Raw genomic sequence first — 16,258 nt, 5'->3', positions numbered from 1 at the left:
ACACACTTTGGAGAAGGGTTTTTCGAAGGAGTTCAAGGGTTGCGTCCCGTTCTTCGTCGTCAACGGATTTTCGTGCGTATATAACGCAAAGGCACGTCATACATCTCCTTTTCTCATCCATCATATCATATTGTTGTTTGAATTATTGTATGCATGAAGAACATGAAATATTTTTCAGAATTTTCGGTATATGGCATGTATACATGAGGAAACATGATTTTTGAATCCAATAACTTGTATATTGTTTGGTTAAGGGGCTGCCATGACATAAGGTAGGATCAAGAGTGGTTTACACCTGTTTTAGAGTCACACACACACGTCTAAACCACATCACAGTCGAAGGAAAGAAGCAACAAGCGAGAATCATTTTCTGTCATGGGGTGCAAAGGGGTTCGGCTTTCACGTGAAAGGGCTGGTAGGGTCTTGGATTGTGGTCAGGGCTAGCCAGGGATGGGTATGAGTCGAGGAAGGAGTCCTATCCATGCTAGGACTCGAACCAAGGGCTGGGGAAAGAGTGCTAGGACTCCATCCGAGAAGGCGCGCAGCACATGCGCAGGAAGCTGGAGGCTTCGAGGGGCTTGGGGCTCGGTCTGGGGTTCAAGGGATGGGTCAAGGTGGTGCACTAGAGTCTTAGGAGGGTCCACGGGTGGTTGGTTCAAGGGCTGGGCTCGTTGGTAAGGGTTGGGAAGCAAATCAAAGAGTCCTAGGTCCATAAGGGTTCTCGGCCAGCTTAGGGGTGACTTGGGGTGGTTCGTTTTTTAGTGTGGCTTGGGTTTCTTAGTTGTCTAAGGGTCCAGTAGGTTAATTTAGGATGTTGGTCAAGTTTTGGGTTGACATGGTTCGGGGGTAACTCGTGAAAATCGAAAGTTGGCTCGGGGTCAAAGTTTAGGTGTTAAGTTAGGGTTTTTAACTAATTAAAATTGAAAAACAGCTCACGGGGGTCGAGTCATGGTTCATAAGGGCTAAAATAATATAAAAAGACTAAATTTTGAATTTAGGAATTTTATATTAAAGATTGGGATTTTTTTCGGGATTTAAACAATGTCAAAACAATTAATTAAAGATAAATTAAAAAGTCTAATGTTAAGCTAAATAAAATTATGGAAAAATTCATGTAAGCTTAAATAATTATTTGGGACATGTTAGAGTCAAGAAATCAAGAAAAAAAGTCAAAATCGTAAAATGTCGAGTCTATGGGTAAAACGGTCTTTTTACAACTAAAAAAAATTTGTAGAGGTCATGGCAGTGCCCTAAATGCTGTTTTTATGATATTATTATTATTTTAAATGTTTATAAAATGTTCATGATGAAATTATGATTTTTAAATGTCTAAGGAAATTTTTATGATTTAAAGAAGACATTTAAAATACATGAAGCATGCTTGGTTTCAAAAAGGAAAATGTGATGTTATGCATGATTTTATAAAGTGATGAGAATGTTAAACATTAAAGGAAGTGAAGTAATTGTGACTAATTCGATAATGTTGGAGATATCGTGAGGGTTATGGTCCCAATGGGAGCTCGACGATTGTGTTTCCATCATTACGAATATGTGGTAACTGTTTTGTGGTAACGGTAAGAATGTGAATATCGTGAGGGGAAAAGGCCCCCGAGGGAACCCATTTGTGGGAAAAAGCCCTAGAGGGAACCCCTACGATCGTATTTCTATTCGAAAAAGGATAGGCCAAGGCTCAGTTGACCGGTGAGAGTGTCGCTGATGTCCCCGCCGCCCAGTACTGTGGTTACATGTAGATGGATCCATCGACTTTTGAGGTTTATGTCATGATGAGGAAAGTCACAATTAACGATTTGAATTCAACAAAGGAAAAAGGGAAAAAGAAAGGGAAAATGTTTATGATCATGAAAAATGTTTTATGTTATGTCATGTTGAGGAAAAAGGGAAAGTTAAGGTTTATTTATGTATATCATGAAAAGTTATTTTTACGTAAAAGTATTTTCACTGTTGCATGTGCTTTTATACGTATTATTTGCTATAAAGGTTATGGTGTGTTGAGTCTTTATACTCACTAGGTGTGATGGTTGCAGGTGAGTTTGAGGGAGGGCTTGACAGATGATTTTGCTGGACTGTCAGTGCACACAACCCGATGACCAGCTTTTCTATTTTTCCGCATTACGTTTTATGATTCATGATTTCAGTTAAAGATTTTTAGACTATTTATTCATGCTTTTGAAGGATTTTTGAGATGTTTAGTATGAGCTATACTTTTCAAATTATTGCTTTTCTAGGTTTGGTAAAACAGTTGACGATTTCATTTTTATGACTATTTCACTTGATTTTTAAAATACTAGTTGGTTGATGTTTTATTTTAAAGGGCAAATATTTTATAAAAATATTTTCATGTGATGGCCGAAATTTAGGAAAAAAAAATTTCTAGTACTTTTAAAGCAATCAAAAGGGCAGACGTTTCAACTACATATACAGAACACATACAACAGTGGAAATACATGTACTTAAAATAACATTTTCATGAAGATGCATCAAATGTAAACATAAATATTTTCGTAAACATTTTCATAAAGATGCATCAACTTTAAACATAAACATTTTCATTTAAACATAAACATATTCATATTTGTTCGTATACATATTTATATCAATATATTCATATTCATATTCATATTCATATTCATATTCGTGTTTGTTGAATTCAGATCGTGATTGTGACTCGTCTTCGTATTCGTATTGGGCAATGGATCCATCTATAAAAAACAACAGTACTGGGCGGCGGGGACACCAGCAACACTCTCACCGGTTAACTGGACCTTGGCCAACGTATTAACTTATTACCGTATTCGTATCTGTATCCGTATCCATGGAAACACGATCGTCGGGCTCCCACTGGACCATAACCCTCACAATATCTTCAATATATCATCGTATTAGTCACAATCCCTTCACGTCCTTCAACATTTCGTATTTCCATCACTTGATAAAAACATGCATATAATATCGTTTTCTTTTAAACCAAGCATACAACATATCTTTTAAATGTCCATAATTAAACCATAAAATCCATGAACATTTAAAAATTATAATTTAACATATAAAAATTCATAAACATTTGAAATAATCATATTAGCATATAAAATAGCATTCAGGACATTGCCATGACGTTTACTAATTTTTAGGCGTAAAATTACCGTTTTATCCATCGACGTAAAATTTCACGTTTTTGACATTTTCTTAATTCCATTGACTCTAACATGTCCCAAATAATTATTTAAGCCTACATGAATTTTCTAATGTTTTTATTTAGCTTAAATCGAGAACTTTTAATTTATTCTTTAAATATAGCATATTACTGCGTTTTAATCCCGAATTAAACCAAGCTTTAAAGGTGTACGTCTAAGTTTAAAAACCAATCGATGAATTTAACGAAAAGCTTATTTTTTTGCGGAATAAAATTATAGAAAATTATATTTAAGCTCAAATAATTATTAAAAGTCTAAGTTTTTAATTTGGGAATTTTATACTAAGGTTTGGTTTAATTCGTGATTAAAACGCAGTAATACGTCTTATTTAAAGATCAATTTAAAAGTCCTCGATTTAAGCTAAATAAAAAAATGAGAAAATTCATGTAGGCTTAAATAATTGTTTGGGAAATGTTAGAGTCAATTAAATTAAGAAAATGTCAGAAATGGGAAATTTTACGTTCAGGGCTAAAACAGGCATTTTACACCTAGAAATTAGTAAACGTCATGACGGTGTTCTGAATGCTGGGTTTTATAATATTATGATTATTTCAAAGGTTTATGAATTTCTACATGTTAAATTATGATTTTAAATGTTTATGGAATGATATGATTATTTATGGAATTTTTACGATAAAGTTAAAAGTTATATTGCATGCTTGTTTTTAAAAGGAAAAATGATATTAAATACATGATTTTTATAAAGTGATGAAATTGAAAAACGTTGAAAGAAGTGAAGTAATTGTGACTATCGAGGATATGAGGATAAGAATGGGGATATCGTGAGGAAAAAGGCTCAAAGGGAGCCCATTTATGGGAGAAGGTCCTAGAGGGAGCCTGAAGATCGTATTTCCATTCGATGAGGATAGGCCAATGATCAGTTGACGAGAGATTGTCGCTGATTTCCATGCCGCCCAGTACTGTGGTTACATGTAGATGGATTCATCGACTTTTTGAGGATTGAGGAAAGTCACAATTAACTATCTGAATTCAATAAAAAGAAAAAAAAAAATTTCGATCATGATGAAAGGATATATGTTATGAAATGAGTAAACGAAAAATGTTGAGGTTTAAGTTTTGCATGTTCATATGGATATTTTTATGAGGATATGAAAAGTTTACGAAAATGCTTATGAAAATGTTTTTATTTAAAGTTTATGCATCATGAAAATGTTTATGAAAATGGTTATGTTTAAAGTTTATGCATCTTCATGAAAATGATATTTTAAGTGCAAGTATTTTTACGGTGCATGTGATCTGTATATGTATTACTTGTTATCAAGATTATGGTGTGTTGAGTCTTTAGAGTCACTAGGTCTGATTGATGCAGGTGATTATGATAATAATGTTAGTGGAGGTCTTGATGGTTGACTTTGCTAGACTGAAGGTGCACATAACCTGAGGACCGACACTAGTTTTCCGCACTAGTTTTGATTATGATCTATGCTAAGAATATTTTTACGACAATTTATTTATGAGTGGTTTTGAGAGGTTACTGTAAGGTCCAAAATTAAGACGACGTAATCCAACGGCATGCGAATCTAGGAAATTATGAAAATAGAATAATTAATTGAGTTTAGTTGCTATTTAATTATGTGACATATTTGATTATATTCTAAATAAGATTTTATGGTCATCATGCATTAAAATGGTATTTTTAGGAATATTCAAGTGACGATCGAGGAACGGGGACCGAGGGCTGAAAATGTAAAATGATTTTATTAAATGATTATTTTTAATTATTTAAAATATGGCCGATGCTTGTTAGTATTTTCGAAATTAAGGGTTGTGAGGTGATTTTATACGCCGGGACGTAAATTTTATCGGTGTTGGTTTTTCAACAAAAAATCGAGCTTTTTAGCAACCCGGCTAATAAATTCACATTTTTAATTAAAGAAAAACTTTGGTATTATTTTATTTAAATCCTAATTTAACTAATGGGCTTAATATTATGGCTTGATAGGCCTAAAGCCTACTTAGGGATTAAATTAGTATTTAATTTGTTAAAAAAAAAATCACAAACCCTAGTCTACCATTGTAGCAAAAATCGGCCACAAGGTTTTCTATTCTGAAAAAAAAACCCCATCCCTCTCTAAATATTGGCTGCACACACCATAGCTTTAGGAAGGATATTCGAAGGTAGCAAAGAAGAATCGAGCCAACGTTTGCGTCCCGTTCTTCGTCGTCAAAGGATATTCGAGCGTAAATTACGCAAAGACACACCTTAATCTCCCTTTTCTCATCCATCATGTCATAATATTTGTTTGAATTATTGTATGCATGAAAAATATGAAAAACAAGTGACACCTTGATGTATTTTCGTTTTTGAGTATTGCATGAATGTTTAAACAAGTTTTTTGATTCCTAATTCATGTTTTATGTGCTTCAAAGGGGCTGCCATGATTAGGTCATGACCAAGCCAAGTTTCTACATGAGTTAGAGTCATAGAACCACTCCCTAAACACTGCCAAATCGAAAGAAGCATGCTGGTGCAAAAAACTGTCATGGGGGTTGCAAGGGTCGGGTTTTCACGTGCAAGGGCTGGCGGGGTCTTGGCTGGTGGTCAGGGCTAGCCAGGCACGTGGTTCAGTCGAGGGGTGAGTGTTAACCAGGCTAGGGTTCGAGTTGAGAGGCTTGGGAGGAGTCCTACGCAACTAGGACTCCTACCCGAGAGGGGAGCATCAAGCTGCTGCGGACTTCGCACAGTTTCAGGGTCCAGGGGCTCGATGTGGGGGCCACGGGCTGGGTAGGAGTGGCTCACTAGGGTCCTAAGAAGGTGCTTAATGGGTTGGTTCCAGGGCTGGACGGCGGCTTAGAGTCTAGACACCATAAGAAAGTAGAGTCCTTGTAGTGTACAACTCTCGGCCAGCATAGGGTTAAATAAGAGATTTTTGTTTTGATGGTTTGGGCTAGTTTCTTGGTAAAGTTAAAGTCCAGTAGGCTAATTTAACATGTTGGGCACCTTTTGGCTGGACATGGCTCGGGGGTAACTCGCAAAAATTAGGAGATGGCTCAAGGTCGAAGTTTAGGTGCCAAATTGAGTTTTAAAATAAAGAAAATTTGGAAAACGGCTCACGGGGGTCGAGTCGTGATCCATAAGGGCTAAAATAATATAAAAAGACTAAATTTAGAATTTAGGAATTTTATATTAAAGTTTGGTATTTTCGGGATTAAAACACCGTTAAAATAATTAAGAAAAGATAATTGAAAAAGTCTAAGTTTTAAGCCAAATAAAATTACAAAAAAATTCATATAAGCTTAAATAATTATTTGGGACATGTTAGAGTCATGAAATAAAGAAAAAAGTCGAAAACGTAAATTGTCGAGTCCAGGGGTAAAACAATCTTTTTACGCAGGGAAATTAGTAAAGGTCATGGCAGTGCCCGAAATGCTGTTTTCATGCTAAATATGGTATTTTTAAATGTTTATGAATTTCTCATGATTTAATTATGATTTTTAAATGTCTAAGGGATTTTCATGATTTAAGAAGACATTTAAAATGCATGTTGCATGCTTGGTTTCGAAAAAGAAAAACGTAAATGTTATTCATGATTTTTCTAAGTAATGCGAATGAAAAAGGTTGAAGGATGTGAAGTTATTGGGACTAATTCGTTAATGTTGGTTATGTCGTGAGGGTTATGGTCCCAGTGGGAGCCCGACGATCGTGTTTCCATCATTTCGAATATGTGGTAACGGAAAAGTGGTAACGGTTTTGTGGTAACAGAAGAATGGGAATATCGTGAGGGGAAAAGGCCCCAGAGAGAGCCCATTTATGGGAAAAGGCTTTAGAGGGAGCCCCGACGATCGTATTTCTATTCGATAATGATAGGCCAAGGCTCAGTTGACCGGTGAAAATGTCGCTGATGTCCCCGCCGCCCAGTACTGTGGTTATATAGATGGATCCATCGAACTTCATGATCATGATCAAGAAAGTCACAATTACCGATCTGAATTCAACAAAGGAAAAGGAAAAGGAAAAGGAAAATGATTATGATCAAGTTAATACGTTGTATGTCATGATAAGGAAAACGATAAAGATTTTATATGCATGTCATGAAAAGTTAATTTTACTTAAAAGTATTTTCACTGTTGCATGTGGTTTTATACTTATTATTCGTTATCAAGATTATGGTGTGTTGAGTCTTTAGACTCAATAGGTGTGATGGATGCAGGTGGTACCGAAGGGGTTCTTGACGGGTGATACTACTGGACTGAAGGTGCACACAACCCGAGGACCAGCGCTTCATTTTCCGCATTATGCTTTGTGATTTAAGTTACAGATTTTAAGACTATTTACTTATGCTTTTGAGAGGTTTAGTATGGGCTTTACTTTTCAAATTATTGCTTTTTAGGTTTGGTAAAACAGTATACGATTTTATTTATAGTTGTTTCTTTTGATCTTTGAAATGCTAGTTGGTTGAGGTTTATTTTAATAGGGCAAAATATTTTATAAAAATATTTTTAAGTGAAGCATGTTGGCCGAAATTTAAGTAAGAAAAAAAAAATTTCTAGTACTTTTAAAAGCAATAAAAAGGGCAGACGTTTCAGTTGGTATCAGAGCCAGGTTCCTGTAAAGGGTTGTGCCACCGTCAGCGCCGAGAAGATCAGTCGTCAAGCCTCAAAGTTGTAAGTTTTACTTGCTTTGTGTGTTACAGTATGATATTACCTGCATGTCGTTATGAATATCATGATTATGCTACATGTTTACTAGCTTTTCAAGTATTTTGATATGCATGCTTAAATTGCTAATTAAGTCAAGATTTGTCACATGATTAGAGAACTTAAATTTAAATGCATGTTGGTTACGTTAGAATTTGGAAAACGTTCAGATATAATGCCTCCCAGACGTGCACCCGTTCATGAAAATCAAGCTGAGAACAGTGTTAATCGCCGTGGGAACAGTCCAAGAAATGCACCAACACCACCACCCCCTCCTCCAGGGGATCCTGCTACACGTGCATTGGAGGGTATGGCTCGTCTCTTTGAGCAACAATTACAGCAGCAGCAGCTACAGCAGCAACAGTTGCAGCTGCAGTTACAGCAGATGCAGCAGCAGCATCAAGAGCAGCCACCTAGGCCACCACGCGACGTTTATGATCAGTTCCGGAGGCTAGCGCCGAAGGAATTTTCTGGCACTACCAATCTTTTTGCTGCGGAGGGTTGGATTCGATCACTTGAGGTGCATCTTCGCTACCTTGATAAGGGAGACGCGGACCGAGTGAGATGTACCACTTATCTGTTTAGGGATGACGCTTCTTTATGGTGGGAAGGAGCCGAGCACGGTGTTGACCTTGCCATACTCACTTGGGCTCAGTTCAAGACGAAGTTTTATGAGAAATATTTCACTCCGGATGCTAGAAGCCGAATAAAGAGGGAGTTTATGGCTCTTCGTCGGGGAGATGTCACTGTTGCTGAATTTGTGAAGAAGTTTGATGGGGGTTGCCATTTTGTGCCCCTTATTGCCAGGGATGCGGAAGAAAAGATGAGGCACTTTATGGATGGCCTTCGACCTACCATTCGGGATAAGGTCATGATTATGCGTCCGAGGGTCTATGCTACTGCAGTTACATTTGCATACCAGGCTGAGCAATCCTTGAGGGACATTAACTTTGAGCTACAGCGCAAGAGGCAACAATATCAGAATAATAATCAGCCTAACAAGAAACCATATACGGGTCCTCCTAGACCTCAGGGGCCTCAAAAGCCCCAAGGTCAAGTCAATAAGCCAGCACCACCAAAGTCACAGAATCCAGGAGCACCAAAGCCTGCTGAGAGGCAACCTTGCAAACAGTGCAACCGTCTTCATCTTGGCAAATGCGAGTTGGGAACTTATAAATGCTTCTACTGCAAGGAGGCTGGGCACAGAGCTATTGATTTCCCAAAGAGGAAAGCAGTTGCTACGGCCCGAGCTTATGTTATGAACGCCAAGGAAGCTGAAGGAGAGGCAGACAGTACGCTCATCACGGGTAACCTAGTCGTTTAACATTTTTATATTGCTTATTTATGCATGAAATGTTAAATTGGTTATTAGAATTGTTTTGGGATCAAGTTTCAACCTAGAATAAATTAGGTTGCACGTTCTACCTAGTTGGATTTAGGTGTTGATTTTAGAAACCTTAGAGAAATGATTTGAAATTTTGTGCCTTATTTTATGTGAAGGATGTTATGATTCCAAATAAAAAGTTCTAGGGCCAAAATTAACGAAAATCATAAAAAGGGAATTTCGAAATTTTGGGGGGTCAATTTGGAATTTTCGAAAATTTAAGGGTCTTAAATGCAAATAATCGAAATTAAAGGACCTAAGTGCAATTTATTAATTCTTAAGGATCAAAATGTAATTCTCAAGACATGAAGGACTTAATCAGAATTTCAAAATAAGTTATGGACGTAAGTGCAATAATTCGAAAATTATGGGTCAAAATTGCAAATTTCGAAAGTTAAGGGACTAAAGTGCAATTTCTTCAAGAAATGTTTAAGTTCAACACGAAACCTTCATATAACTTTGGGAATTAATGATAGTAAATCCTTAAGATTCAACGCAAAATGAATTAAAAGACCTTTCACCGCAGGGAGGATCATCATTCTAGGTGTAGCTACCTATGCATTGCTAGATTCAGGGGCTACACATTCCTTCATATCTGAAACCTTCATAAAAAGATTGAAAATTTCTCCTCAAGATATGGGTTTGGGTTTCAAAGTTACTATTCCTTCCGGTGAACAAATGCTCACGACTAAGATTGTCAAGAATCTGGAGCTTCGTTTATTTAAAGATGTTGTCCGGGCAGATCTTATCATCCTTCCTATGCCCGAATTCGATATCATACTTGGGATGGATTGGCTATCAGCGAATGGAGCTTCGATTGATTTTCTTCAGCGGTTAGTATCTAATATTTTGTTTTCCAGGCTGCGAGAAACAAGCAAATGCCGCACATTATCTCTTGTATATGTGCGAGGAAGCTTATTAAGCGTGGATGCCAAGCCTATCTAGCATGTGTCACCACTTCACATGAGTCTATCAGTCAGAAGTTGGAAGATGTAGAAATTGTGAGAGAATTTCCTTGCGTCTTTCCCGAAGACGTTTCTGGCATTTCACCCGACCGTGAAGTGGAATTTTCTATTGATCTAATGCCGGGCACTGTTCCTATATCAAAAGTACCTTACCGTCTAGCACCCGCCGAAATGAAAGAATTAAAAGATCAAATTCAAGAATTGCTAGACAAGGGTTTCATTCGTCCTAGTTACTCTCCATGGGGCGCTCCGATATTATTTGTGAAAAAGAAATATGGTAGCATGCATCTTTGCATCGATTATCGGGAGCTTAACAGGGTTACTATCAAAAATAAGTACCTACTACCAAGAATTGAAGATTTGTTTGATCAGTTGCAAGGAGCATCGATATTTTCTAAGATCGATCTGCGATCGGGATACCATCAATTGAAAGTCAAGGAGTCTGATGTTCACAAGACAGCGTTTCGCACGAGATATGGGCACTATGAGTTTATGGTCATGCCATTCGGGTTGACCAATGCGCCAGCGATCTTCATGGATCTCATGAATCGCGTATTTCAGCCGTATCTGGATCAGTTTATTATTGTCTTCATTGATGACATATTGATCTACTCCAAGAGCAGAGAAGAGCATAGCCGTCATCTGAGAACCGCACTGCAAGTACTGCAAGACAGAAATCTATATGCAAAATTCAGTAAGTGCGAGTTTTGGCTTGATAGAGTGGCATTCTTAGGCCACATCATTTCCAGTAGTGGAGTAGAAGTCGATCCAGGTAAAATGGAAGCAGTGAAAGAGTGGCCAGTACCGAAAAGCGTCACCGAGATTCGCAGTTTCTTGGGACTAGCTGGCTATTATCGCAAGTTCATTCAGGGATTCTCATCTATAGTGGTACCCATGACCGCCTTGACAAAGAAAAATGCAAAGTTTATTTGGGGACCCGAGTGCCAAGACAGTTTTGACAAGTTGAAGCAAGCCTTGATATCAGCGCCCGTGCTGTCTATGCTATCAGGGCAAAGGGATTATGTTCTTTATACCGACGCTTCTAAGCTTGGTTTAGGCGTAGTTCTTATGCAAAATGACCGAGTTATCGCCTATGCGTCAAGACAGTTAAAAATTCATGAAAAGAACTATCCTACTCATGATCTTGAGCTTGCAGCAGTAGTTTTCGCGCTAAAAATTTGGAGACACTACCTTTATGGGGAGAAGTGCAAAATATTCACCGATCATAAAAGCTTAAAATACTTCTTCACCCAAAAGGAGTTGAATATGAGACAGCGCAGATGGCTCGAATTGGTAAAGGACTATGACTGTGAAATTAGCTACCATCCGGGAAAAGCTAATGTAGTGGCGGATGCATTGAGTAGAAAGGCAGCAGTTATCGCTCAGTTATCACTCCAAAGACCGTTGCAGTCCGGGATGCAGCGGTTTGAGCTTGCCGTATATGCCAGGGGCGAGGCCCCTAATCTTGCCACGTTAACAGTCCAGTCGACATTGAGAGATAAAATCCACGATGGACAGTCCACTGATGAGTAGTTGCAAAAGTGGAGAGCTAGAGATGAAGCCAAGGGCCGGAATTTATATTCAGAAGTGGATGGTTTAGTCCGTTATCGAGACCGTCTATGGGTTCCTAGTGACGATTCCTTGAGAAATCTTATTATGAAGGAAGCCCATGACACACCATATTCCATTCATCCGGGCAGTACCAAGATGTATAGAGATTTGCAGTTGTTATATTGGTGGCCAGGCATGAAGAGGGACATTCTGAGATACGTATCCGAGTGTTTGACTTGTCAGCAAGTCAAAGCAGAACATCAGAGACCAGCGGGAAAATTGAAGCCACTCCCTATTCTCAAGTGGAAATGGGAAAATATCACCATGGACTTTGTTGTGGGATTGCCTAAGACTGTTAAAGGACTGAATGCCATTTGGGTGATAGCTGATCGTCTTACGAAATCAGCGCATTTTCTACCTATTAAGACGACATTCACCATGGTTCAGTATGCAGAGTTATATATTTGGGAGATAGTTCGTCTGCATGGGATTCCAGTATCTATTGTTTCTGACAGAGACCCGCGATTTACTTCATCTTTTTGGAAGAGTCTGCATGCAGCGTTGGGGACCAAGTTATTATTCAGTACAGCATTCCATCCTCAAACCGATGGTCAGTCAGAGAGAGTTATACAGATTTTGGAGGATCTACTGCGAGCATGTGTTATCGATTTCCAAGGCAGTTGGGAACCGAATTTACCTCTAGTGGAGTTCACCTACAATAACAGTTTCCAATTATCAATCGGGATGGCTCCTTTTGAGGCACTCTATGGAAGAAAGTGTAGATCTCCTATTCATTGGGACGAGGTTGGGGAAAAAAGAGATATTGGTCCAGACGTGATAGAGGAGACAGCTGAGCTTGTAGTCAAAATTCGTGATAGAATGAAGACTGCACAAAGCCGACAGAAGAGTTATGCGGACAAAAGGCGAAGGGACTTAGAGTTTGCAGTGGGCGATCATGTGTTTGTGAAGATAGCACCCATGAAAGGGGTTATGCGCTTTGGCAAGAAAGGCAAGCTTAGTCCAAGATTTATTGGTCCGTTCGAGATTTTGGAGAGGATCGGGACACTAGCATATAAAGTGGCTTTGCCACCAGCGCTTTCAGAAGTTCACAATGTGTTCCACATTTCAATGCTGCGGAAGTACATGTCAAATCCGTCGCATGTGCTTAATTATGAGCCTCTCCAACTAACTCCAAATATGACATATGAAGAAAAACCAGTCCAAATCTTAGCAAGGCAGGAAAGGCGATTGCGGAACAGAGTCATTCCAATGGTCAAGGTCAAGTGGCTGAATCACTCGGAAGAGGAAGCTACTTGGGAAACCGAGAGAGACTTGAAGAGTCGCTATCCAGATCTTTTCGGTAAGTTCTAATTTCGAGGATGAAATTTCATTTAAGGGGGGAAGAATTGTAAGGTCCAAAATTAAGACGACGTAATCGAACGGCATGCGAATCTAGGAAATTATGAAAATAGAATAATTAATTGAGTTTAGTTGCTAATTAATTAAGTGACATATTTGATTATATTCTAAATAAGATTTTATGGTCATCATGCATTAAAATGGTTTTTTTAGGAATATTCAAGTGACGATCGAGGAACGAGGACCGAGGGCTGAAAATGTAAAATGATTTTATTAAATGATTATTTTTCATTATTTAAAATATGGCCGATGCTTGTTAGTATTTTCGAAATTAAGGGTTGTGATGTGATTTTATACGCCGAGACGTAAATTTTATCGGTGTTGGTTTTCCAACAAAAAATCGAGCTTTTTAGCAACCCGGCTAATAAATTCACATTTTTAATTAAAGAAAAACTTTGGTATTATTTTATTTAAATCCTAATTTAACTAATGGGCTTAATGTTATGGCTTAGTATTTAATTTGTTAAAAAAAAATCACAAACCCTAGTCTACCATTGAAGCAAAAATCGGCCACAAGGTTTTCTATTCTGAAAAAAAAACCCCACCCCTCTCTAAATATCGGCTGCACACACCATAGCTTTAGGAAGGATATTCAAAGGTAGCAAAGAAGAATCAAGCCAACGTTTGCGTCCCGTTCTTCGTCGTCAAAGGATATTCAAGCGTAAATTACGCAAAGGCACACCTTAATATCCCTTTTCTCATCCATCATGTCATAATATTTGTTTGAATTATTGTATGCATGAAAAATATGAAAAACAAGTGACACCTTGATGTATATTCGTTTTTGAGTATTGCATGAATGTTTAAACAAGTTTTTTGATTCCTAATTCATGTTTTATGTGCTTCAAAGGGGCTGCCATGATTAGGTCATGACCAAGCCAAGTTTCTACATGAGTTAGAGTCATAGAACCACTCCCTAAACACTGCCAAATCGAAAGAGGCATGCTGGTGCAAAAAACTGTCATGGGGGTTGCCAGGGTCGGGTTTTCACGTGCAAGGGCTGGCGGGGTCTTGGCTGGTGGTCAGGGCTAGCCAGACACGTGGTTCAGTCGAGGGGTGAGTGTTAACCAGGCTAGGGTTCGAGTTGGGAGGCTTGGGAGGAGTCCTACGCAACTAGGACTCCTACCCGAGAGGGGGGCATCAAGCTGCTGCGGACTTCGCACAGTTTCAGGGTCCAGGGGCTCGATGTGGGGGCCACGGGCTGGGTAGGAGTGGCTCAATAGGGTCCTAAGAAGGTGCTTAATGGGTTGGTTCCAGGGTTGGACGGCGGCTTAGAGTCTAGACACCATAAGAAAGTAGAGTCCTTGTAGTGTACAACTCTCGGCCAGCATAGGGTTAACTAAGAGATTTTCGTTTTGATGGTTTGGGCTAGTTTCTTGGTGAAGTTAAAGTCCAGTAGGCTAATTTAACATGTTGGGCACCTTTTGGCTTGACATGGCTCGGGGGTAACTCGCAAAAATTAGGAGATGGCTCGGGGTTGAAGTTTAGGTGCCAAATTGAGTTTTAAAATAAAGAAAATTTGGAAAACGGCTCACGGGGGTCGAGTCGTAATCCATAAGGGCTAAAATAATATAAAAAGACTAAATTTAGAATTTAGGAATTTTATATTAAAGTTTGGTATTTTCGGGATTAAAACACCGTTAAAATAATTAAGAAAAGATAATTGAAAAAGTCTAAGTTTTAAGCCAAATAAAATTACAAAAAAATTCATATAAGCTTAAATAATTATTTGGGACATGTTAGAGTCATGAAATCAAGAAAAAAGTCGAAAACGTAAATTGTCGAGTCCAGGGGTAAAACGGTTTTTTTACGCTGAGAAATTAGTAAAGGTCATGGCAGTGCCCGAAATGCTATTTTCATGCTAAATATGGTATTTTCAAATGTTTATGAATTTCTCATGATTTAATTATGATTTTTAAATGTCTAAGGGATTTTCATTATTTAACAAGACATTTAAAATGCATGTTGCATGCTTGGTTTCGAAAAGGAAAAACGTAAATGTTATTCATGATTTTTCTAAGTAATGCGAATGAAAAAGGTTGAAGGATGTGAAGTTATTGGGACTAATTCGTTAATGTTGGTTACGTCGTGAGGGTTATGGTCCTAGTGGGAGCCCGACGATCGTATTTCCATCATTATGAATATGTGGTAACGGAAAAGTGGTAACGGTTTTGTGGTAACGGAAGAATGGGAATATCGTGAAGGGAAAAGGCCCCAGAGGGAGCCCATTTATGGGAAAAGGCCCCAGAGGGAGCTCCGACGATCGTATTTCTATTCGATAATGATAAGCCAAGGCTCAGTTGACCGGTGAGAGTGTCGCTGATGTTCCCGCCGCCCAGTACTGTGGTTATATAGATGGATCCATCGACCTTCATGAGCATGATAAAAAAAGTCACAATTAACGATCTGAATTCAACAAAGGAAAAGGAAAAGAAAAATGATTATGATCAAGTTAATACGTTTTATGTCATGATAAGGAAAACGATCAAGATTTTATATGCATGTCATGAAAAGTTATTTTTACTTAAAAGTATTTTCACTGCTGCATGTGGTTTTATACTTATTACTCGTTATCAAGATTATGGTGTGTTGAGTCTTTAGACTCACTAGGTGTGATGGATGCAGGTGGTACTGAAGGGGTTCTTGACGGGTGATACTACTGGACTGAAGGTGCACACAACCCGAGGACCAGCGCTACATTTTCCGCATTATGCTTTATGATTAAGTTAAAGATTTTTAAGATTATTTATTTATGCTTTTGAGAGATTTTTGAGAGGTTTAGTATGGGCTTTACTTTTCAAACTATTGCTTTTTAGGTTTTGTAAAACAGTAGACGTTTTTACTTTATGACTATTTCACTTGAATTTTTAAATGCTATTTGGTTGACATTTATTTTAAAGAGGGCAAAATATTTTATGAAAATATTTTTATGGGTTATTTATGATGGCCGAAATATATATATATAAAAAAATTTCTAGTACTTTTAAAGCAATAAAAAGGGCAGACGTTTCAGTTACAGTATAAGTTATACTTTTCAAATATTATTTTTAGGTTTAGTAAAATGTTTG

The 16,258-nt window shown here is 38.0% G+C and overlaps 1 protein-coding gene across 1 annotated transcript; it reads left to right on the top strand.

The window, feature by feature from the left end:
• The first annotated feature begins 7,998 nt into the window (after positions 1-7,998).
• Positions 7,999-16,135, top strand: LOC140957834 (uncharacterized). The gene is made up of 2 exons (XM_073415229.1): positions 7,999-9,178; positions 15,816-16,135. Exons 1-2 carry the CDS (start codon positions 8,008-8,010, stop codon positions 15,842-15,844), a joined length of 1,200 nt encoding a protein of 399 aa, XP_073271330.1. The 5' UTR covers positions 7,999-8,007; the 3' UTR covers positions 15,845-16,135.
• The last annotated feature ends 123 nt before the right edge of the window (positions 16,136-16,258 follow it).

This window comes from Primulina huaijiensis, chromosome 14 (assembly GCF_012295235.1).
Source record: "Primulina huaijiensis isolate GDHJ02 chromosome 14, ASM1229523v2, whole genome shotgun sequence".
NCBI classification, from domain to species: Eukaryota; Viridiplantae; Streptophyta; class Magnoliopsida; order Lamiales; family Gesneriaceae; genus Primulina; species Primulina huaijiensis.
This window is presented reverse-complemented; position numbering and strand designations above follow the sequence as displayed.

Coding starts and splice junctions, on each gene's coding strand:
- LOC140957834 (XM_073415229.1), top strand. CDS start 8,008: ATGTTGGTTACGTTAGAATTTGGAAAACGTTCAGATATAATGCCTCCC. Junction 9,179..15,815: donor AGACAGTACGCTCATCACGG/GTAACCTAGTCG, acceptor TGATGGATGCAG/GTGGTACTGAAGGGGTTCTT.